The sequence below is a fragment of the Triticum urartu genome, chromosome 3 (assembly GCF_003073215.2).
Source record: "Triticum urartu cultivar G1812 chromosome 3, Tu2.1, whole genome shotgun sequence".
In the NCBI taxonomy this organism is placed as follows: domain Eukaryota; kingdom Viridiplantae; phylum Streptophyta; class Magnoliopsida; order Poales; family Poaceae; genus Triticum; species Triticum urartu.
This window is the reverse complement of record NC_053024.1, coordinates 636453168-636478855: the sequence shown is the minus strand read 5'-3', so window position 1 is coordinate 636478855 and position 25688 is coordinate 636453168. Positions and strand designations below refer to the sequence as shown.

The 25688-nt window shown below is 43.7% G+C and overlaps 2 protein-coding genes across 3 annotated transcripts; both read right to left on the bottom strand.

Moving 5' to 3' along the window:
- Positions 1–430: 430 nt before the first annotated feature.
- On the bottom strand, positions 431–12951 carry LOC125545533 (noroxomaritidine/norcraugsodine reductase-like). 2 transcript variants are annotated; one of them, XM_048709519.1, is made up of 6 exons: positions 12831–12951; positions 2225–2325; positions 1894–2101; positions 1506–1731; positions 921–1027; positions 431–753 (listed from the first exon to the last, which is right to left on the bottom strand). In XM_048709519.1, the coding sequence occupies exons 2-6, from the start codon at positions 2308–2310 to the stop codon at positions 589–591; spliced, it is 792 nt and encodes a 263-aa protein (XP_048565476.1). In that variant the 5' UTR covers positions 2311–2325; positions 12831–12951; the 3' UTR covers positions 431–588. The 2 variants fall into 2 exon arrangements, with proteins under 2 accessions (XP_048565476.1, XP_048565475.1); XM_048709518.1 differs by lacking the exon at positions 12831–12951 and having other exon boundaries at positions 2225–2517.
- On the bottom strand, positions 10129–12957 carry LOC125545534 (noroxomaritidine/norcraugsodine reductase-like). Its single transcript, XM_048709521.1, has 5 exons — positions 12720–12957; positions 12415–12622; positions 11722–11947; positions 11071–11177; positions 10129–10640 (listed from the first exon to the last, which is right to left on the bottom strand). The coding sequence occupies exons 1-5, from the start codon at positions 12803–12805 to the stop codon at positions 10476–10478; spliced, it is 792 nt and encodes a 263-aa protein (XP_048565478.1). The 5' UTR covers positions 12806–12957; the 3' UTR covers positions 10129–10475.
- Between the last annotated feature and the right edge of the window lie 12731 nt (positions 12958–25688).

Below are 25688 nucleotides of genomic sequence, written 5' to 3'. Positions count from 1 at the left end.
CTAAAATGCAAAGTAGAAAAAAAGATGGAGTACTAGAGTGGTGAGAAACCTAACTGAAACATATGAGTTGCATCATTGCATAAATAACAGATAAAAAATGGACTTTGGAGCTATTTAAATTTGTGCAATGAATATGCCTCTTCTTTCGCAATATAGTGGTCAAACACAAAAAAAAACGACATTCACGTTCCAACATAACATCAATGTTATAAGGGACCATGGTGCCCGTTGCCTAGATGAGGAGAGCTGAGAGGAGGAGGTACGTAAGAATTTTCATCCATTTTCCAATGAATTTCCGCAAAATACATGTGCACGGATCACAACGTAGATACGTGCCCCTGCGAATTCCGCACGCACGTGCCCCTGCGAATTTTCGCAACATCCAAAATCATGCATCATGTGTGCGTCCACGCCTGCTTAGCTAGTAAAATAGACAAATCTACTTTAGAAATACATTAAAAACTAACAACAATGTAGCAAAATAATTGTACTAGTGGACAACACTCAGGTGCTTGCTAACTACTTGCTACTTTATTACTGAATCTGCATGCACAAGAGTTTAATCGATGAGGCCCTCTTAATAATTAACTACGCACTAATTGTTCGACCACCATCGACAGCGATGACTTGGCCGGTGACGAAAGATGCCGCCGGCATGCAGAGGAACGACACCACTGCGGCCACCTCCTCTGGCTCGCCTGCCCGCCGCATCGGAGTCCTCGCCAACTCGGTCTCTTTAATTTCCGGTGGAAGCTGTTCCACGCACAAATGATCAGTTCTCCAAATGATTTGTTTCTTTGAAAAATGACAGTATAAGAGAATCCTACTATATACGTAAAAAGTCATAACTAATTAGGCTAAATGGTTTTGTTTGTGTATTTTTTGAATGTAATTTTAATGAAGACTCGGTCGGTGCCTACACTGTTTAACATGTCACTCTTGGTCGCGCCCGGGGCGACGCAATTCACTCGGATCTTGTTCTGGGCCCATTCGGTAGCAAGGCTCCTTGTAAGCTGGTTAATTCCTCCTGGTATATTAGAGACAAAAAAGAGATGTCAGTCTTATGCCTCACTTGAAAGTTGGATCGAGTCGTGGTTATGAATACCTTCAGTTAGAGCTTCTTTGAGTTTTTATACAAGTAGTTAGATTGGATAGCTAAAAAGTTATAGTGCGATTTCGTCTCGAAAAAACATTGTCGCTTGAGACAAGGAAAGATTCAAATTTTCAAAATAGTCACTTGACTATCGATATCTAGAAATATTGAGATTGGATTGAACACCTAAAATCATGTGTGTGAATTTGCATCGGAAAGTACACCATTCAATTTTTTGGACTCTACAAACATAGAAATGAAAGCATGGTTGTTGTTTCAGACATTTACCTGATCTTTAAAGTACAAATTAAATCACTATTTTCTGAAACCGTCATTATTTGAAAGTTTCAGTTTTAAAATGGGCGCTATAATAATACTCAAATTTCAAAACAGGAAGACCGGAGGGAGTTACCTTTTGTCATACTGTAAATTGCGAGGCCCGGGAACCCAAGTGTGCCCCCAAGGGAGGATATGTTGACAATGCTCCCTCCTCCAGCGATGGAGGCCCCGAGGAGCAAGGGGTGCGCGAGCTGGCTCAGGTGGAAGCACGACTCTAGGTTGGTTGCCATGAGGTGCGAGTACTCCTCCGATGTCCACTCCACGCCCGGCTTGGCTAGAATCTGCGCCGCGTTGTTCACCTGCATATATACAGTAGGAATGATCCAGCGAAAACACTTAGCCCTTTATGTCCAGACCAACCTCTTTGGATTGGGTGGAATTTTAGAGCCCATTTGCAATCTCAATCCGAAGTTCATCAGATTGAACTGGCAAACTCTGGAGATTTCAGGAAGACGACTTACCAGTATGTCGAGCTTGCCGTCGAAGACTTGCTTGGCCGTCTCCACGAGCTGCTCCCTGTGGGCGCGCAGGGAGACGTCGCAGACGGAGACGGTGACCGGGAGCCCCTTGGCCTCCCACCGGCGGCGGCACTCCTCCAGCTCCGCCGCGCTCCGGGAGCACGTGTGCACCCGCGCCCCGTGCCCCGCCAGCTCCTCCACGATCGCGTGGCTGTTCTCCACCCATCGATAAGCACATGAATATATGCATCGATCGGTCGATCAACGACTATAGTGCAGTAAATTGCATCTTCCTACCTAAGCTAGCCGATTAGATTACAGTATGATCACGTACCCGATCCCTTTGCTGCCGCCGGTGACGAGCGCCGTCGCGCCGGCCAGGCTCCACCTCTCCTCCCTGCTCATGCCACCGGCCGCCATCTCTCTCTCTCTCTCTCTCTCTCTCTCTCTCTCTCTGCGTGTGTGCGCGTGTTCTGGTACTCTGTGCTGTGGAGTGGGCGAGTGGCGGCGTAGGTAGGGAGAGTTACCTCGCTTCACACGTAGCGTAGGCAGTATGTGGCAGTGTGTGGCAGAAACACATGTTCCACGAGCACCGAGCATCATAGTGTCCAGTCGTATTTGCCTACTCCAGACAGTCAAGCCACACTCCAATTTGTAGACCGATCACTGGTTCACGGTGAATGGGAGATGGATTGGCCATTGGCGGTTGACGATGCATGCAAACGGACGCGGTTGGCGTTTTCTCAAGAATAGCTGCCGTTTCGGATGTCGATTCCATTATTACAGCTTTGACCACTGATGACTTATCCTTGCAAAATTATATACTCCAAAGTTTATTGTTACATGTACTTGTCAGAGCTTTTGGCGGAGTTTGAATCATTGCGTCGCTGTAATCTACTCCCTAAAATTGAGTCATCTATTTTGAAACGAAGGGAGTAGATGATAATTATTGCGCGGTTCTCCGTCCCGGTGGTTTGCGGCTGGAGGCTCCGGTGGTGGTGGGCCCTGATGGTGTACTTTGGGTCTGGGAAAACCTTGGCCAGTCTGGCCGGCCCGGTGGCGGCGACGCCTATAGGCGCCGCTTTCCTTCATGAAGGCGCAACTGAGGGTCCAATCTACCCACCCTGATCCCCGACCGGATGAAAAACTTCAATACTTTACGGATCTGGTGGCAGCGGCGCTTTTCGCGTCGTGATGTTTCTGGAGATGTCGTTAGGGGCACTAGGACTTTGTTGGGAGTGCAGAGGATCTACAAGTGGAGGGGATGGGACCAGTGGTAGCAGGTGGTGTTCGCGAAGAAGGAGCAGCGTTGCATCTGACACGTCGACAACTGCGGGTCTCAGCGGCATGGAGCAGCGGGGTCTCGCTGCTGGGCGTGTGTTGATGGACGAGCGCAGGAAGGTGGCGTTGTCTGGCGTCGTGGTGACGTCGACGGCAGCTAGACTGGGCAAGATTGATGCATCAGTACAACTCTAAAGATGGAGTGGTGGTAGTTGGCGGCGGCGACCTCTGAGAGCGCGCCGGACCGGTGTGTTCCCCATACCCAGCAAATGGCTTGGTTGGGGTCTCAGGTCTTAGATGTTAGGCTTGGTTGCGAGGTCTGTTTCGTATTAGGCCCGAACTATCAACATCTCTTCATCAAATGGATATGAGTAGCGACAGATGTTGCCTAAACGGTGACTTCAGACTTACTGTTGTATTTCTTTGTAAGATCTTTTAAAAATAATTAATAAAATGATAGCATGCATCGTCCAGATGCAGAGGCCGTGGGCCTTTCTCCTTTTTTTAAGAAAGCTCTCTTGACGTGCCTTTTAGGAAAAGCTGTCGTTGCGACTTTATTCAAAATGGCATAAAAATTGCATCATTTGTTAGTTGTGCGAATATTACATCAGGTGGTTCATGTTGTTGCCACAGAATAGCACTAAAACTCTTAGAATTACGAGCTAAAAACTGCGCTAACTTGATTGGCTTCTCTAGGTCAGTGATCGAACTTGACAATAGCAAAACCTCTACAAAAGGAAGGATTCTTCTTCATAAACTGCAGCAGCGACACCGATTGAGTCTCCATAGTTATCCATCGTGTCAATAACATCCATACAGTTAGAGTGTACCAAAAGCTTGTTGCATGCTTGCCCTACTAGGATTAGACCGTTTCTCAATGCTATCGGCTCCGTCATCACGCAAGAGAATTCAAATCTATCTGCAATAAATTAAGTTGTGAATTAATATTAGTTTCCTTATTCACGTATGTTATCCCCCTCCCCCCTCCCCAACATCGAGAGGGTTGAACGATCATCTTAAGGATGTTTCTACATGGAAGATTAGCTCTAGCCGATGTTGTCCTTTTGCCTTCTAGATAAGTATACAAGGTGCCACACATGCTTACTCTATGAGTTTATCTTCCATGGGTAGAAATTGAGGCATGTAAGTAAGTAGGCACACAACTTTTGCACATAATAGCAACATGTACTTTATTTGCATGCTAACCTGATATATTCAATCTTTTATGTACCTTGATCTTGGGTAGTACGTCACGTCATACACAAGGGAAACCCTAGGCCCCCGCGTCGTTGAAGGAAATATGCCCTAGAGGCAATAATAAAGTTATTGTTTATTTCCTTATATCATGATAAATGTTTATTATTCATGCTAGAATTGTATTAACAAGAAACATAATACATGTGTGAATACATAGACAAACAGAGTGTCACTAGTATGCCTCTACTTGACTAGCTCGTTGATCAAAGATGGTTATGTTTCCTAACCATAGACATGAGTTGTCATTTGATTAACGGGATCACATCATTAGGAGAATGATGTGATTGACTTGACCCATTCCGTTAGCTTAGCACACGATCGTTTAGTATGTTGCTATTGCTTTCTTCATGACTTATACATGTTCCTATGACTATGAGATTATGCAACTCCCGTTTACTGGAGAAACACTTTGTGTGCCACCAAACGTCACAACGTAACTGGGTGATTATAAAGGTGCTCTATAGGTGTCTCCGAAGGTACTTGTTGGGTTGGCGTATTTCGAGATTAGGATTTGTCACTCCGATTGTCGGAGAGGTATCTCTGGGCCTACTCGGTAATGCACATCACTATAAGCCTTGCAAGCATTGCAACTAATGAGTTAGTTGCGGGATAATGTATTACGGAACGAGTAAAGAGACTTGCCGGTAACGAGATTGAACTAGGTATTGAGATACCGACGATCGAATCTCGGGCAAGTAACATACCGATGACAAAGGGAACAACGTATGTTGTTATGCGGTTTGACCGATAAAGATCTTCGTATAATATGTAGGAGCCAATATGAGCATCCAGGTTCCGCTATTGGTTATTGACCGGAGACGTGTCTCGGTCATGTCTACATAGTTCTCGAACCCGTAGGGTCCGCACGCTTAAAGTTCGATGACGATTATATTATGAGTTTATGTGTTTTGATGTACCGAAGGAGTTTGGAGTCCCGGATGAGACCGGGGACATGACGAGGAGTCTCGAAATGGTCGAGACGTAAAGATCGATATATTGGATGACTATTCGGACATCGGAAATGTTCCGAGTGATTCGGGTATTTTCAGGAGTATCGGGGAGTTATGGGAATTCGTATTGGGCCTTAATGGGCCATACGGGAAAGGAGAGAAAGGCCTCAAAGGGTGGCCGCACCAACAAATATCTACTTAATGAAGCACAAGTCTGAAACATTTGAAAAGTTCAAAAACTTCAGAGTGAAGTGGAAAATCATCGTGACAAGAAAATAAAGTTTCTACGATCTGATCGCAGAGACAAATAATTGAGTTACGAGTTTGGTCTTCAATTAAAACAATGTGGAATAGTTTCACAAACTCATGCCATCTGGAACACCACAGCATAATGGTGTGTCCGAACGTCATAACCGTACTATTATTGGATATAGTGCAATCTATGATGTTTCTTACCGATTAACCACTACAGTTTTGAGGTTATGCATTAGAGACAGTTACATTCACATTAAAAAGGGCACCATCGAAATCCGTTGAGACGACGCCTTATGAACTGTGGTTTGGCAAGAAACCAAAGTTGCCGTTTCTTAAAGTTTGGGGTTGCAATGCTTATGTGAAAAAGTTTCATCTTGATAAGCTCAAACCCAAGTCGGAGAAGTGCATCTTCATAGGATACCCAAAAGTAACTGTTGGGTACACCTTCTATCACAGATCCGAACGCAAGATATTTGTTGCTGAGAATGGATCCTTTCTAGAGAAAGAGTTTCTCTCGAAAGAAGTGAGTGGGAGAAAAGTAGAACTTGATGAGGTAACTGTACCTGCTCCCTTATTGGAAAGTAGTTCATCACAGAAATCTGTTTCTGTGACTATTACACCAATTAGTGAGGAAGCTAATGATGGTGATCATGTAACTTCAGATCAAGTTACTACCGAACCTCGTAGGTCAACCAGAGTGAGATCCGCACCAGAGTGGTACGGTAATCCTATTCTGGAGGTCATGTTAATTGACCATGACGAACCTACGAACTATGAGGAAGCGATGATGAGTCCAGATTCCACGAAATGGCTTGAGGCCATGAAATCTGAGATGGGATCCATGTATGAGAACAAAGTGTGGAGTTTAGTTGACTTGCCCGATGATCGGCAAGCCATAGAAAATAAATGGATCTTCAAGAGGAAGACGGACGCAGATAGTAGTGTTACTATATACAAAGCTAGACTTGTCGAAAAAGGTTTTTGACAAAGTTCAAGGTGTTGACTATGATGATATTTTCTCACTTGTAGCGATGCTTAAGTCTGTCCGAATCATGTTAACAAATTGCCGCATTTTATGAAATCCAGCAAATGGATAAACAAAACTGCATTCCTTAAAAGATTTATTAAAGAAGGTTTTGTCAATCCTAAAGGTGCTAACAAAATATGCAAGCTCCAGCGATCCATCAATGGACTGGTGCAAGCATCTCGGAGTTAGAATATACGCTTTGATAAGTTGATCAAAGCATATAGTTTTATACAGACTTACGGTGAAGCCTGTATTATTCAAGAAAGTGAGTGGGAGCACTACATCATTTCTGATAAATATATGTAAATGACATATTGTTGATCGAAAATAATGCAGAATTATTCTGCAAAGCATAAAGGAGTGTTTGAAAGGAGTTTTTCAAAAAAGACCTCGGTGAAGATGCTTACATATTGAGCATCAAGATCTATAGAGATAGATCAAGACGCTTGATAAGTATTTCAATGAGTACATACTTTGACAAGATTTTGAAGTAGTTCAAAATGGAACAGTCAAAGAAAGAGTTCTTGCCTGTGTTACAAGGTGTGAAGTTGAGTAAGACTCAAAACCCAACCACGGCAGAAGATAGAGAGAGAATGAAAGTCATTCCCTATGCCTCAGCCATAGGTTATATAAAGTATGCCATGCTGTGTACCAGACCTATTGTATACCCTGCCCTGAGTTTGGCAAAGGAGTACAATAGTGATCTAGGAGTAGATCACTGGACATTGGTCAAAATTATCCTTAGTGGTATAAGGATATGTTTCTCGATTATGGAAGTGACAAAAGGTTCGTCATAAAGGGTTACGTTGATGCAAATTTTGACACTGATCCAGATGACTCTGAATCTCAATCTAGATACATATTGAAAGTGGGAGCAATTAGCTAGAGTAGCTCTGTGCAGAGCATTGTTGACATAGAAATTTGCAAAATACCATTACGGATCTGAATGTGGCAGACCCGTTGACTAAATTTCTCTCACAAGCAAAACATGATCACACCTCAGTACTCTTTGGGTGTTAACCACATAGCAATGTTAACTAGATTATTGACTCTAATAAACCCTTTGGGTGTTGGTCACATGTCGATGTGAACTATGGGTGTTAATCACATGGTGATGTGAACTATTGGTATTAAATCACATGCCGATGTGAACTAGATTATTGATTCTAGTGCAAGTGGGAGACTGAAGGAAATATGCCCTAGAGGCAATAATAAAGTTATTATTTATTTCCTTATATCATGATAAATGTTTATTATTCATGCTAGAATTGTATTAACCGGAAACATAATACATGTGTGAATACATAGACAAACAGAGTGTCACTAGTATGCCTTTACTTGACTAGCTCGTTGATCAAAGATGGTTATGTTTCCTAACCATAGACATGAGTTGTCATTTGATTAATGGGATCACATCATTAGGAGAATGATGTGATTGACTTGACCCATTCCGTTAGCTTAGCACACGATCGTTTAGTATGCTGCTATTGCTTTCTTCATGACTTATACATGTTCCTATGACTATGAGATTATGCAACTCCCGTTTACCGGAGAAACACTTTGTGTGCCACCAAACGTCACAACATAACTGGGTGATTATAAAGGTGCTCTACAGGTGTCTCCGAAGGTACTTGTTGGGTTGACGTATTTCGAGATTATGATTTGTCACTCCGATTGTCGGAGAGGTATCTCTGGGCCCACTCGGTAATGCACATCACTATAAGCCTTGCAACTAATGAGTTAGTTGCGGGATAATGTATTACGGAATGAGTAAAGAGACTTCCCGGTAACGAGATTGAACTAGGTATTGAGATACCGACGATCGAATCTCGGGCAAGTAACATACCGATGACAAAGGGAACAACGTATGTTGTTATGCGGTTTGACCCATACAGATCTTCGTAGAATATGTAGGAGCCAATATGAGCATCCATGTTCCGCTATTGGTTATTGACCGGAGACGTGTCTCGGTCATGTCTACATAGTTCTCGAACCCGTAGGGTCCGCACGCTTAAAGTTCGATGATGGTTATATTATGAGTTTATGTGTTTTGATGTACCGAAGGAGTTCGGTGTCCCGGATGAGATCGGGGACATGACGAGGAGTCTCGAAATGGTCGAGACGTAAAGATCGATATATTGGACGACTATATTCGGACATCGGAAAGGTTCCGAGTGATTCGGGTATTTTCAGAAGTACCAGGGAGTTACGGGAATTCGTATTGGGCCTTAATGGGCCATACGGGAAAGAAGAGAAAGGCCTCAAAGGGGGGCCGCACCCCTCCCCATGGGCTGGTCCGAATTGGACTAGGGAGGGGGCGCCCCCTTCCTTCCTTCTCCTTTTCCCTTCCCTTTCCTTCTCTCCTACTCCTACTACTTCGAAGGGATTCTAGTTCTACTAGGAAAGGGGGAATCCTACTCCCGGTGGGAGTAGGACTCCCCTAGGGCGTGCCATAGAGAGGGCCGGCCCCTCCCCTCCTCTACTCCTTTATATACATGGCCAGGGGGCACCCCATAGACACAACAATTGATCTCTTAATCTCTTAGCCATGTGCGGTGTCCCCCTCCATCATAATCCACCTCGATCATAACGTAGCGGTGTTTAGGCGAAGCCCTGCGTTGGTAGAACATCATCATCGTCACCACGCCGTCGTGCTGACGAAACTCTCCCTCAACACTCGGCTGGATCAGAGTTCGAGGGACGTCATCGAGTTGAACGTGTGCAGAACTCGGAGGTGCCGTGCGTTCGGTACTTGATCGGTCATATTGGGGCACGCGCCTCCTTCCCCACGATGGGGATTGGCATGGAATGCTGGTGTGCGCCATTTATGGCCGCCGGGTGGCGTGATGACGAAGAGCATGGAGCTCGATCTTGGGTTTGCCCTTCGACCTGATTTGAAGATGGCGGTCCTCTCCCTCATTCATCGGTCTTCCCTACCGGCCTGGGATGCTCGCGACCTCCTGTTTGTCCGAATCCGGTTGTTGGTTTGGGCATTGGTGTTGGGGGATTTGAATCAGACGAAATCATTAGATATTTTATTTTCGTCGTTGCGCGTAATTCTTTAGCATGGTGGTAGTAATAATTTAAATCTTTTGGGCGACTGGGTGCTCCTACAGTAAGGGCATAGGAAGCTTTTATGCATTGGATGGTCTTGTGGCAAGGACAGCGTTTAAGCTTTCCCATGGAGAATTTTTCTTTTTTTTTGGCATGACAATTCAAAGATTTGTCCTTGATTATATGCCTCTTTATGGTTTAATAGTTATGTGAACCATATATATGTAGGTGCGTATCCGGGGCAAAATTGAATACCCCTGTTAAGATCCAATAGTTGTGTTCAATTGTGCCATGGTTAATTACCTTTTAAGTTTAGGGAAAAAGAATTAATTATATGTATTATACCAAAGATCAATAATTAAGAGGCTTCACTCTATGTGATGAATATCACCACTATATGGTGCTCTATATCGGTTCGGTTCCAAAATGTACACATCTTTATAACTTGTACAACAAAAGTACACAAGGCACAATAACGGCAATGCCAGCATCCAAGATCATGCATCATGGGTGCGGCCACGCTTGCTTGGCTAGTTAAATACGCAAATCTACTTTAGAAATACAATAAAAACTAAAAACAAATCAAAAATGTAGCAAAATAATTATACTAGCGGACAACACTCAGGTCCTTGCTAACTCCTCCTTTTGTCTCATAATATAAGAACGTTTTTCAAGCTAACGGGACGGAGGTAGTACTCACCGGCTACTTTATAAATTGATCAACATGCACACGATTTTATCGGTGAGGTGCCGTTAATTAACTAGGCACTAATTGTTCGACCACCATCGACGGTGATGACCTGCCCAGTGACGAAGGATGCCGCTGGCATGCAGAGGAATGACACCACTGCAGCCACGTCCTCTGGCTCACCTACCCGCCGCATCGGAACCTTCGCCAACTCCTTCTCTAAAATGTCGGGTGCGACCTGTTCCACACACAAATGATCAGTTCTCCAAATTATTAGTTTCTTAGAAAAACCGATACTAAAGAGTTGTGTAGTAGGATTCTGCGAACTCGTCGTCTCTAATCACCAATACTACCTCCGTCTAGATGAATAAGTCATTCGCGTAGTTCTAAATCATCGATTTGAGAAATTAAATATGTGTTATATGTAACAAAAAATATATATTTAGAAACTACATCCGTGTAGAAATCTAGTGATATACTTTTCATGACATACAACATATATTTAATTTCTCAAACCGATGACCTAGAACTATGCGAATGACTTATTAACTTAGACGGAGGTAGTACTATACACGTAAAAAGGTCATAACTCATAACTAATTTGGTTAAATAGTTCTGATTGTGTATTTTCTTTAATGTACTTTTAAAAAGACACGGCTGGTGCATACACTGTTTAACATGTCACTCTTGGTCACGCCCGGGGCAACGCAATTCACTCGAACTTTGTTCTGGGCCCACTCGGTAGCAAGGCTCCGCGTGAGCTGGTTGATCCCTCCTGCATGTCAGGCGGTAAAATTAGAGGCAAAAAACATATGTGAGTTTTATGCCTAAGTTGAAATTTGGATCAAGTTGTGGTTATGGCGATGAGCACCTTCAATTAGAGCTTCTTTGAGTATTTATTTTCACAAATAGTTAGATTGGATAGTTAAAATGTTGTAGTGCGGTCGTCTCGAAAGAACATCATCGTATGAGGCATGCAAAGACTCAAATTTTCAAAATAATCAATTGACTGTTGGTATCTAGAAATATTGAGATTGAACACCTAAAATCATGCATGTGAATTTGTATCGAGAAATACAACATTCATTTTTTGGACCTTACAAATATATTAAATGAAAACATGACCTCTGTTTTGGACATTGACAGGATCTTTAAAGTACGAATTAACCCACTATTTTTTAAACTGTCATCATTTCAAAGTTTCATTTTTAACATGGATGGATGATGTAATTTTGAAGTATCCCTCCGACTATTTATCGAGATAATAATAGTACTGGAATTTCAGAAGTAGGAAAACTGGAGGGAATAGCGCATACTACCTTTTGTGATACCGTAAAGTGCGTAGCCCGGGAACCCAAGCGTGCCCCCAATGGAGGATATGTTGACGATGCTACCTCCTCCGGCGATGGAGGCCCCGAGGAGCAAGGGGTGCGTGAGCTTGCTGAGGTGGAAGCACGGCTCTAGGTTGGTCGACATGAGGTGCGTGTACTCCTCCGATGTGCACTCCACGGCCGCCTTGGCAAGAGCCTGCGCCGCGTTGTTCACCTGAATATGTACAGTAGGAATGGTCAGCCCCGTAAAGTGTAAAACCTATATGAACCTCTTTGGATTGGGTGGAATTTTAGAGCCCAATTGCAGTCTCTGGACGGCTGGCCTGATCTCAATCTAAACTTAATCAGGTTGAACATACGAACTCTGGAGATTTTAGACTAGTCATGGGTAGTAAGATTAGCATATGTTACTACTCTATATTACTATCTTGGAGTAACATATGTGTGGTGTCATGTAACATTTTATTTATTAGGTTGTAGACTCATCTTGTCTTAGTATATTTGATGTTGCAGTAACTAACTATGTTATTACATACTTATATTTTCTCATTAATTACTCGTCACATTCTCCATCTATTTTGCCTAGAGATATGTGATTTTACCATCTATCTATGTTACTCCTATTGTAAGTACTCTCAGAAAGAGGGCCAAGTACAAGTCCATGTAGTTATTATTAGTTACCAGTATGTCGAGCTTGGCGTCGAAGACTTGCTTGACCGTCTCCACGAGCTGCTCCCTCTGTGCGCGCAGGGAGACGTCGCAGACGGAGACGGTGACCGGGAGGCCCCTGGCCTCCCACCGGCGGCGGCACTCCTCCAGCTCCGCCGCGCTCCGGGCGCACGTGTGTACCCGCGCCCCGTGCCCCGCCAGCTCCTCCACGATCGCGTGGCTGCGTTGCATCGATCGACACCATGATGCACAGAAGCACATGAGTATACGTGTACATAGCATGTGTGTACGTAAGAAGGTTATATAGAATTGCGCACCCGATCCCTTTGCTGCCGCCGGTGACGAGCGCCGTCGCGCCGGCCAGGCTCCACCTCGCCTCCCTGCTCATGCCACCGGCCGCCATCTCTCTCTCTCTCTCTCTCTCTCTCAGGTGCGGGTGCGGGTGCGTGTGCGTGTGCGCGTGTTCTGATACCTTGTGTCGTGGGGTAGCAAGAAGATATCCTCGTAAGTCGACTAGGGCCGTACGTAGCGAGAGTGCACTCGCCCCACACGTAACGTAGATCCCTGTGTGTGGCTGTCTGGCTGAGACGCATGTTCCACAAGCAGAGCAGAGTGTCCAGTCGTACGTACGTATTTGCCTACTGTACGCACGCCACAAGGCCCACAACCACACACTGGCACGCACTGCGGCACTGGTACCTAGTACCTCGCAGAACGCAGAGGATAACACGATAAGTCCAGGCAGTGTACGCGTCGTCCTATCACGTTCACATCACGCTCCATTTTCTTTTTTTGAGGGGCACATCACGCTCCATTTTGGAGCTGCACTTAAGCCACCAATGCGTTGTTGTCATATATGTGGGCCGGGCCACATCGTCAGGCAGCGAAGTACTAGCTCTCTACAGGATTGTCTCAAAAACAAAAACAAAAAAGCTCTGTACGCGTCAGGCAGTGAACTCATCTTGTCGTTTTTTTCCCACGAGCTTCTCGAATGTTCAACCTTCATCAAATTTTCCACCGGCATCATGCACATGAGCATCTTGCAAAAAAAGTTCTTTTTTGAAATTTATTTACTACTCCCTTCGTCCCAAAATCCTTGTTTGTCTAAACTAGTAGTGAACTCGTCTTCGGATTTTTGCCGTGAGCTTCTGGAGTGTCCAAACTTCACAAAAAAAAGGTTTTTTCTTTTTCTTTTTGAATTTGTTTATTACAACTCCATTTGTCTCAAAATTTTTGTCTTAGATTTGGCTAAATGCGAATGTGTCTAGCCACATGTTTAAGTGTTAGATCCTTCCATATCGAGATAAATCTAAGATACGATTTTGGGATGGAGGTAATATTTCAAATGATTTTACTGTTCACACCCGGGCTCATATGAGCCCGGGTGCAGAATAGCCGCATCCTTAGACTGATCATGTTCATGTTAAGCTAACATTCAAAATCAAAAATTATTTTATTATTATCTACATGCTTGGAGATGATCAGACATTAAACTTAGGGACGCTGATATGTTCTAGGCATATTTATTAAAAAATTGTTTCCTGTTACAATCATACTATATTGTATAGTTTGGCACCACCTTTTATTATTATTTTGACTAACCTATTAATTCATTGTCGAATGAAGTTTTAGTTTTTTGTTGCTTTCAAACTTTTTAGAAAAACAATTTTCAGGAGAGCAAAAATATCAGAAAAAATATGTCGGTGATTGTCAAGTCCAAAAGGTACAAGGAAGCACCAGAGGGCTGGATGGTGATGCCCGTGAGCCCCACGTGCCCCTAGCTCGCGGCTAGGGGTGCGAGCCAGGGCTGCATGGGTCTCATAAGCACCCTTCCACCACCTATTGACGCCCCTGGTTTTATATTGGCCCAAAACCCTATGTCATATTTATCAAGGAATTTTTCTGCCACCGAACCTCTCTATTCTGCAGGCTCTAATCGATCTACAAATTACAAAAAGGAAGTACCATTTTTCTCAATACGGAATTCTTGCCTGCGATCCATTTTGGAGGTTTTTTCTGCACTCTGTCGGAGGGGGAATTCATCACGGCAACCATCTACATCAACGTTGCTGCCACTACCAACTAGATGACGATCTCTGCCTTGTTTTTCTATACAATGATCACATGAGCTGTCCTACATTGATTTTGATATATCTAGTGTAATCTTTATGATGTGTTCTTTGTGGTGTGATAAATTATCATTTTATGATCAGATTTATCTATGTTATTCATGGATTCATATGAGTGATTTGCTGCATAATTTATAGACTTATATACTCTGTGATTTATTAGTTTTGCACTCGCCATGTTTAAATGAACGATCTTCAAGAGGGAGTTGTGTATGTTAGTTGGGGTTCAATCAAGCAATCTACCACATTGGCAGAAAGTGATAAAGGTTTTTATTGTGTCGTTGCCACTGAGGATAAAAAGATAGGTGTGATAAAGCAATCTACGCATGGTGAAAATAATATAATATCTACATCATGTCATCGGGCTTAATGTAATTTTACTTAATAGTTTAATGCATGCTTGATATCGATATCATTATGGAATATTCACTATATATGTTATTGGATTATTGGAATTACCCTGAAAGAAGAAAAGAAAAGAAAAAAACAAAAAAAAATCAAAACAATGAAGTTTTCTATGAAAAAATGAATTAGTGCCATTGGTATTAACCTTTAAATAAGATGGAAAAAAATATAAAGCAAACAATGGATTTTTTAAAATATGCCAGAATAAACATATGATAGTAGAATTTTTCACAAAAAAATAAGTTTCCTACAAAAACATGAATTAGTGACATTGGTATTATCCTTAAAGAAGAAATAAAAAATAAAATTTAAATAATAAAGCTTTACAAAAAAGAACGAATTAGTAGCAATAGTATTATCCTTTAAGAAGAAACAAAATAAAAAATGTAAAAAATAGTTGCATACAACTTTGCACTGAAATTGTGCTTTTTTTAATATGTGAAAACTAATCATATAACAATGCAATTTTGGATGTATAGTATTTGTGCGTAAATATTTACACTCACCCAACATTTCATAAATACCTTGAAAATAAATATGAAAATAAGTTAATAAAATAAAAAATTGAAAATGAAATCAGATAAAAAACAGAAAAAACAAAAGAAGAGAAAAACAAAGGGAGAAATGGGAAGGTTGGGTCGCACCTAGTAATGGGCTTTGGCCCATTAAGAAATCAACTGGCCCAAACATGTGGTCGGTCAATTTAATAACGATCAACAACATATAAAATCGACTGACCCAAAATTAAATTCCAGGTGACTTACATGTAGCTAAATTGCTTATTTAGAGCGCATAGATGATTGACATAACTAATTAAGGAACACAACTTCGATGTAGATTTATTTACAGAGCATACATGATTGACATAACTAATGATAGAAATCATATGGATTTATTTACAGAGAATACTTACTTAGAAAGACTACTGTGTGTGCATTGAACACGGAAATAACGAGGGGGGGGGGGGACTGCTCGGGGGTGAAATAACAAGGATCGTCGGCGCTAACAGATGTGTGCCCCCGCCTACTGCGTACAAGATGAATATCTCAGTAAGCCGCCCAGCCTACTGCGTGCAGGTTGAGTGGTGCATTTAGCCACACGGTGGTAGGAGCTAGAGTGGTCGAATTGATATAAAAAATATTTACACCAGAAATGCAACATTTCAACATACTAGGAGAGACGGAGCTATGTGTTAAGATGAGGGAGGCAATCCCCCCTTTCCCTAGCTTTGAACTAATTTATGAAAACAACATGGGAGGGCTTAGATGGGAATTTTTTAGCCATTGTTCTCCCCCTCCCCCTCCCCCAAACACTCATGCTTTGTCTTTTGCCAACAGCAGGAAAAGATATCGGGTCTGTTTGGTTTGGCACCCTATGAGCAACCTGCCTAAATATTTGGTGTTGACTTCAATGCTGGTCTCCGTTTGGTTCTCGTCCAATATTTTGGTTTGCCCTAGCCCCAACAACATTCTTAGTTGGTTTCTTAGCCAATATTTTGGTGACTGGCTGGCAGGCGAATCCGCTGCCAGTTATTTTTGTGCGCCAATATTGGCATGGAAAGCACAAGAAGGATCCAAACGAACCCATCGTCTAGCTCCACCACTGCATACTAGTATAGAATTTATGAAAATAATATATCCGTAAGTTTAATTTTTCAAGAACTCTATAATAAAAAGGTTTAATTTTTAATTATCGTTTTGAATGAACCCATAACCATCATAGTCAGTTGGCTTCATTTATCCATTTTGAGTTTCTATTTGTAATCACAGATAAACCTTAAAGGCAAAATCATACTTTGAATTGAGAATGAAAATTATAGTTTAAATTGGAATGATGTGAGGTCAGTGGAGTTCCTACCTCGGTGGCTTGATCTGCCCCGTGCACACGTTACTAGCCCTGCCTCACACTCCTTCGCCCTATGTTTCCCATGTGTCATCGGCTTCTACATCGCTGAACGCTAGGGTTCGCTATCACGGTGTGGTCGATTGGAGACTTCGAGTCATCAAGTCCATCCTCTAGCATACAAGGAAACATATTTTAAGCACGCGATGGAACTTTTCTTGGGAAAGGCGTATACCTAGAACATAGGAAGGAATGAGGGAGCTAGCTATAGATTGTGCAGTCGTACTTTTTGAAGTTAGTCCTTTGACGTGCGTTGCGGCCTACCAATTTTATTTTGCGGGTATAATGAAGTACTGGGCCGATGTACAGGGTGGTCCTAGTCCACCCTCCAACTACGCCACTGCAACCTAGGAACATGGGCATCATATTTCATGTCACTAGGGTTCCTCACCTCCACAGGTTGCGCTAGCGGTGGGAGGGAGGGCACCTCATGCATGTTTAGTTATGTAGTGTCTTCATCAATTCTTTGGTTGTCCACGACTTATGCTTCGACGGTCGCAATGCTGGCATCAAATAAGTTTCCTCCCGATTTTTCATCGAAGTGATGGTTTTCTTAGCTATTGTTGTCGGGTCTGGGAGGTGGTGTCTATGACGTATGCGGTCCTTGGGATCTAAGCGGGCGCTTCGTGTGTCTTCGTGTTAGTATCAAGGTAATGATCTTCTTCTTCCCACTCTTTGTGGTGCTAGTGTTGCAGGCAACTAGCGACTTCGGAGGCAGAAGGCCGACCCTTGTGGATGTGGGTGATGTTCTCCTGGTTGTTTTTGTGGCAACGGCGAGGCTTTTTCCTCCTTTTCTCTCCTTGGGTGTCTCCTTTATGCGACACAATGTTCTCTTGTGGTTCATGTTTCCTCTTAGTCATGGAGATGCTCTCTCTGTCGTCGTTGCAGATCTGACGAAAGGTTTGTGTTCGGACATGGTTTGGCTCTGAGATATTTATCTACACAAGGCTTCTACGATGACGACTTTTTCTCCGAGGTGTTGGTCCAACTGGATCTTAGCATGATGACTTCCCGACTGCAGGATACAACGTCAGGATGGCTTCGACGATGAAGCGACAGCGGCTCCAACTGGACCTTAGCATTTTTTTTCCGATAAAGGGATGAAAGTGCAACTATCCCTGGGTGGTTTTGGTAATTCCTAACAACATATAGCTCATTGAGCTAATACTATTTCAAGATAAATATTTCAGGAAAGCTCAATGATTGGCATGGCATGGATTAGAAATGTGGACTCCTTAAAATACTAAGGACAAAAGATTGGCTCAAGCTCTAAAGCTCAAGACTCTACATTTTACCTTTTAGTGATCCAAGATCACATTGAGTCCATAGGAAAAGCCAATACTATCAAAAGGGGATGAGGTGTTGCTTAATGGGTTACTTGCTCAAAATGCTTAGTGATATGCTCCAAAAACCTCAACCACTTTCATATATCCACATATGTCCCAAACCAAAAGTCAAACTCGGCCCCACCAAAACTTTCTATCTGGCGCCATCGAGTTCAGTTGACATAGCCACTGCCACAAAACCCTAGTCATTTCGGTCTCACCGATAGGGATCTCGGTCTCACCGAGATGGGATTGCAAACTCTCTGTTTCCCTTCGTAACGTTTTGGTCCAACCGAAATGAGCGATCGGTCCCACCGAGTTCGCAATGCAAACTCTCTGTTTCCCCTTCATAACGTTTCGGTCTCACCAAGATGAGCGAGTCGGTCCCACCGAGTTTGCCTGACCAACTCTCTGGTTAGCTTATTACCAAAATCGGTCCCACCGAGTTTGTGTAATTGGTCTCACTGAGATTACGTTATGCCCTAACCCTAATGAAATCGGTCTCACCGAGTTGACATGTTGGTCCCACCGAAAATCTTAACGTTCACATTTTGAACTAAATCGGTCCAACCGAGTTTCATTATTCGGTCCCACCGAGTTTGGTGATTTGTGTGTAATGGTTAGATTTTGTGTGGAGGCTATATATACCCCTCCACCCACTCTTCATTCGTGGAGAGATCCATCAAAACACGCCTACACTTCCATCATACATTTTCTGAGAGAGAACCACCTACTCATGTGTTGAGGTCAAGATATTCCATTCCAACCATATGAATCTTGATCTCTAGCCTTCTCCAAGTTGCTTTCCACTCAAATCATCTTTCCACCAAATCCAAATCAGTGAGAGAGAGTTGAGTGTTGGGAGACTATCATTTGAAGCATAAGAGCAAGGAGTTCATCATCAACACACCGTCTATTACCTTTTGGAGAGTGGTGTCTCCTAGATTGGTTAGGTGTCACTTGGGAGCCTCCGTCAAGATTGTGGAGTTGAACCAAGGAGTTTGTGCTGGAATTTTGTCTATTTTGGGCCTAGTCCAATAGCAGTTTCAGAAATTCCTAATAAATACTAAAGGCCCATGCAGCTCATTAGTGCAAGGCAAGAGGTGGAACTAAAGTTTAGTCCCACATTGCTAGTTCAGTGGGAGTTGGACCTCCTTATAAGGGAGGTTCTTTCCCCACTTGTATGAGCATGAGAACAAGAGGGATATCCACGCGCGCTCCTCCTCCACCGCCCGCCTCGCCACGCCACGCCACGCCTCGTCACGACGCGCCGCGGTTTGCGGCTTGCGGGTTGCAGGAATGAGCCGAGCCGATGTCTAAATTTTTGCCACGCACTACGGGTATACGAAAGGTCACTCAGGAGCTGGAAAGTTTTTGCTGTAGTGGATATTGAATACGAACGCTGCACCCTTCGGCTGTTGTCTATTCGTTTCGTCTCCCGCGTTCCCTTCAGCTCCCGGCGCAGCCTCTCGCCTCCTTCTCTTGCGCCTATAAAAGGGTGGTCGCTCCTCTCAGAGAGACACACCAGAACTTCTCCTTCCTCTCGCCACCGGTTCCAATCTCTGAGTTGTTGCTGTCTTCCTCATCCCAGCTTGCGGCGTGCACCGCGAGTCGGGACTGTAGGCCTCCGAAACTGCACCTCTTTGAGTCCTGTACGGGAGAAGGGTGATAAGGTTTTTGGGGAGCGCTTAGCGCGACTACTGACTTCTTTGTCACGGACGCCCCGGACTCCGACGACTACTTCCCCGATGACGACTACTTTCCCAACATCGACAACCTCCTCAACGACATGGCTGGCAAGGACATCGACCCCAAGTCCAGTACTGCTGCTGCTGCTGTCACGTATGTGTTCTTCTCCTTTCTGTTAGATGCCCTGCCACAGTTTCTCGTACTAGTACTTGCCCTAGATGTGTTAGGTTCTACTCCATATATGCAACTAGCTCTACTTCCTGCTCTAGATATGCTAGGCTACAGTTCATATATGCAGATGTTATTTACCTTCTCTTTGTCAAAACGCATGACTTGTTTTATCTCTACTATATTAGTCATGCTTTATCTAGTATTTCTGTTAATACAATCATTTGGTAAATTGCTCATATTTTCAACAATCCAAAAACCTTATAATAGGAAATTTACCCCAAGTGGTTTTGTAGCTTCCATGAGACTTCCTATGTTTGAGGGTATCCACTATAAGAGGTGGCGTGTGAGAGCAGTCTTATGGTTTCAAACCATGAGTTTCTATGACGCCACAGTTGGCAAGCCTGAAGGGGAGTTTGTGTTGGGGATCGTAGCAGAAATTTAAAATTTTCTACGCATCACCAAGATCAATCTATGGAGTAATCTAGCAACGAGGGGAAGGGGAGTGCATCTACATACCCTTGTAGATCGCTAAGCGGAAGCGTTGCAAGAACGCGGACGAAGGAGTCGTACTCGTAGCGATTCAGATCGTGGTTGATTCCGATCTAAGCACCGAACCACGGTGCCTCCGCGTTCAACACACATGCAGCCCGGTGTCGTCTCCTACGCCTTGATCCAGCAAGGGGAGAAGGAGAGGTTGGGGAAGACTCCGTCCAGCAACAGCACGATGGCGTGGTGGTGGTGGAGGAGTGCGGAACTCCAGCAGGGCTTCGCCAAGCACTACGAGAGACGAGGAGGGAGAGAGGTAGGGCTGCGCCAAGAGGGAGATGATCTCGCGTGTCCATTGCAGCCCCAATACCTCAAGTATATATAGGGGAAGGGGAGGGGCTGCGCCCCCATCTAGGGTTCCCTCCCTAGGGGTGGCGGCAGCCCCAAAACCCATCTAGGGTTGCGACCAAGGGGGAGAGAGGGGGGCGCACCTAGGGTGGGCCTTAAGGCCCATCTGGACCTAGGGTTTGCCCCCTCCCACTCTCCCTTGCGCCTTGGGCCTTGGTGGGAGGCGCCCCAGCCCACCTAGGGGCTGGTCCCTTCCCACTATTGGCCCATGTAGGCCTCCCGGTCTGGTGGCCCCACCTGGTGGACCCCCGGACCCCTCCAGTGGTCCCGGTACACTATCGGTGATGCCAGGAACACTTCCGGTGGCCAAAACCATACTTCCTATATATCAATCTTTACCTCCTGACCATTTCGGAACTCCTCGCGACGTCCGGGATCTCATCAGGGACTCCGAACAACATTCGGTAACCGTGTACATACTTTCCTATAACCCTAGCATCATCGAACCTTAAGTGTGTAGACCCTACAGGTTCGGGAGTCATGCAGACATGGCCGAGACAACTCTCCGGTCAATAACCAACAGCGGGATCTGGATACCCATGTTGGCTCCCACATGCTCCATGATGATCTCATCGGATGAACCACGATGTCAAGGATTCAATCAATCCCGTATACAATTCCCTTTGTCCATCGGTACGATACTTGCCCGAGATTCGATCGTCTATATCCCGATACCTTGTTCAATATCGTTACCGGCAAGTCTCTTTACTCGATCCGTAACACATCATCCCGTGATCAACTCCTTGGTCACATTGTGCACATTATGATGATGTCCTACCGAGTGGGCCCAGAGATACCTCTCCGTTTACACGGAGTGACAAATCCCAGTCTCGATTCGTGCCAACCCAACAGACACTTTCGGAGATACCTGTAGTGAACCTTTATAGCCACCTAGTTACGTTGTGACGTTTGGTACACCCAAAGCATTCCTACGGTATCCGGGAGTTGCACAATCTCATGGTCTAAGGAAATGATACTTGACATTAGAAAAGCTTTAGCATACGAACTACACGATCTTTGTGCTAGGCTTAGGATTGGGTCTTGTCCATCACATCATTCTCCTAATGATGTGATCCCGTTATCAACGACATCCAATGTCCATGGTCAGGAAACCGTAACCATCTATTGATCAACGAGCTAGTCAACTAGAGGCTTACTAGGGACATGGTGTTGTCTATGTATCCACACATGTATCTGAGTTTCCTATCAATACAATTCTAGCATGGATAATAAATGATTATCATGAACAATGAAATATAATATAATAATAACTAATTTATTATTGCCTCTAGGGCATATTTCCAACAGTCTCCCACTTGCACTAGAGTCAATAATCTAGTTCACATCGCCATGTGATTAACACTCATAGGTCACATCGCCATGTGACCAACATCCAAAGAGTTTACTAGACTCAATAATCTAGTTCACATCGCGATGTGATAAACACTCAAAGAGTTCTGGGGTTGATCATGTTATGCTTGTGAGAGAGGTTGTAGTCAACGGGTCTTGCCATATTCAGATCCCTATGTATTTCGTAAAACTTTATATCGTAGATGCTGCTACCACGTTCCACTTGGAGCTATTCCAAATTGTTGCTCCATTATACGTATCCGGTATCTCTACTCGGAGCTATCCGAACAGGTGTTAAACTTGCATCGACATAACTCTTTACGTTGAACTCTTTATCACCTCCATAACTGAGAAACATTTCCTTATTCCTCTAAGGATAATTTTGACCGCTATCTGGTGATCTACTCCTAGAACACCTTTGTACCCTCTTGCCAGACATGTGGCAAGGCACACATTAGGTGCGGTAGTTCAGCATGACATACCGTATAGAGCCTATGACAAGAGCATAGGGGACGACCTTCGTCCTTCTTCTTTCTTCTGCCGTGGTCAAGCTTTGAGTCTTACTCAACTTCACACCTTACAACTCAGGTAAGAACCCCTTCTTTGACTGATCTATTTTGAACTCCTTCAAAAACATGTCAAGGTGTGCGTTCTTTGAAAGTATCATCAGGCGTTTTGATCTATCTCTATAGATCTTGATGCCCAATATGTAAGCAGCTTTATCCAGGTCTTCCTTTGAAAAACACTCTTCAAACAACCGTTTATGCTTTCCAGAAATTCTACATCATTTCGAATCAACAATATGTCATCCACATATACTTATCAGAAATGTTGTAGTGCTCCCACTCACTTTCTTGTAAATACAAGTTCCTAGCAAACATTGTATAAACCTAAAAGCTTTGATCACTCCATCAAAACATATATTCTGATTCCGAGATGCTTGCTCTAGTCCATAGAAGGATTGCTGGAGCCAGCATACCTTTTAGCATCCTTAGGATCGACAAAACCTTTTATTGTATCACATACAACTTTTCTTACGAAAACTTGGTAAGAAAACTTGTTTTGACATCCATCTGTAAGATTTCATAATCGAAAAATACAGCTAATGCTAACATGATTCCGACGGACTTAAGCATCGCTACGGGTGAGAAATTCTCATCGTAGTCAACTCCTTGAACTTGTGAAAAGACTCTTTCCCACAAGTTGAGCTTCATAGACGGTAACATTACCGCCCACGTCCGTCTTCTTCTTAAAGATCCATTTATCTCAATGGCTCGCTGATCATCGGGCAAGTCCACCAAAGTCCATACTTTGTTCTGATATATGGATCCTATCTCGGATTTCATGGCTTCTAACCATTTGTCAGAATACGGGCCCACCATCGCTTCTCCGTAGCTCGTAGGTTCCTTGTTGTCTAACAACATGATATCTAAGACAAGATTACTGCACCACTCAGGAGTAGTACATATCCTTGTCGACCTACAAGGTTCGATAGCAACTTGATCCGAAGCTTCATGATCACTATCATTAACTTCCTATTCAACAGACGTAGGCACCACCGAAAACATCTTTCTGTGTTGCATCACTCTCTGGTTGAAGTAAAGGTTCGACAACCTCATCAAGTTCTATCTTCCTCCCACTCAATTCTTTTGAGAGAAACTCCTTCTCGAGAAAGGACCCGTTCTTAGCGACAGACAATTTGCCCTCGGATCTGAGATAGAAGGTATACCCAACTGTCACCCTTGGGTATCCTATGAAGATATGTTTGTCCGCTTTGGGTTCGAGCTTCTCTGGCTGAAGCCCTAAGCATCGCATCCCCAAACATTAAGAAACGACAACTTTGGTTTCTTGCCAAACTAATGTTCATATGACGTCGTCTCAACGGACTTAGATGGTGTCCTATCTAAAGTGAATGCAGCTGTCTCTAACGCATAACCTCAAAATGAAAACGGTAGATTGGTAAGAGACATCATAGATCGCATCGTATCTCATAGGGTTCGACTACGACGTCCGGACACACCATTACCTTGTGGTGTTCCAGGTGGCTTCAACTATGAAACAATTCCGTAATGTCTTAAGTGATTGCCAAACTCATAACTCAGAATATCCCCTTTTGATCAGATCGTAGGAACATGATCTTATTGTTATGATGATTCTTAACTTCACTCTGAAATCGCTTGAACTTTTCAAACGTTTCAGACTTGTGCTTCATTAAGTAAATATACCTATATCTACCCAAATCATCAGTGAAGATGAGAAAATAGCGATATCCACCGCACGCTTCAATTCTCATTGGATCACACGCATCAGCATGCATGATTTCCAACAAGTCACTTGCCCGTTTCATTGTACCTGAAAACGGGGTCTTAGTCATCCTGCCCATGAGGCATGGCTCGCATGTGTCAAGTGATTCAAAATCAAGTGACTCCAAACATCCATCAACATGGAGTTTCTTCATGCATCTTATGCCAATATGACCTAAGCGGCAGTGCCACAAGAAAGTGGTACTATCATTATTAACTCTACATCTTTTGGCGTGAACATGTGTATTACCACGACCGAGATTCAATGAACCATTCACATAGGGTGCATGACCATGAAAGGTATCATTCATGTAAACATAATAACCATTATTCTCTAACTTAAATGAATGACCGTATTGCAATGAACATGATCTAATCATATTCATGCTCAACGTAGACACCTAATAACATTTATCTAGGTTCAATACTAATCCCGAAGGCAGATGGAGCGTGCGATGGTGATCTCATCAACTTTGGAAACACTTCCAACACACATCGTCACCTCGCCCTTAGCCAGTCTCCGTTTAGTCCGTAGCTTTTGCTTCAAGTCACCAATAATAGCAACTGAACCGGTATCCAATACCCAGGTGCTACCAGGAGTACTAGTAAGGTACACATTAATAACACATATATACTTTGTTGAAGTTGCCAGCCTTCTTATCTACCATGCATTTGGGGTAATTCCGCTACCAGTGACCGTTCCCCTTACAATAGAAGCACTTAGTCTCGGGTTTGGGTTCAACCTTGGGTTCCTTCACTGGAGCGGCAACTGGTTTGCCATCCATGAAGTTTCCCTTCTAGCCCTTGCCCTTCTTGAAACCAGTGGTCTTGTTAAACCGTCAACACTTGATGCTCCTTCTTGATTTCTACCTTTTGCGGTCTTAAGCACCGCGAACAGCTCCGGGATCAACTCCATCCCTTGCATGTCATAGTTCATCACGAAGATCTAGTAGCTTAGTGATAGTGGCTAGAGAACTCTATCAATCACTATCTTATCTGGAAGTTTAACTCCCACTTGATTTAAGTGATTTTAGCACCCAGACATTCTGAGCACATGCTCACTAGTTGAGCTATTCTTCTCCATCTTGTTGGCAAAAGAACTTGTCAGAGGTCTCATA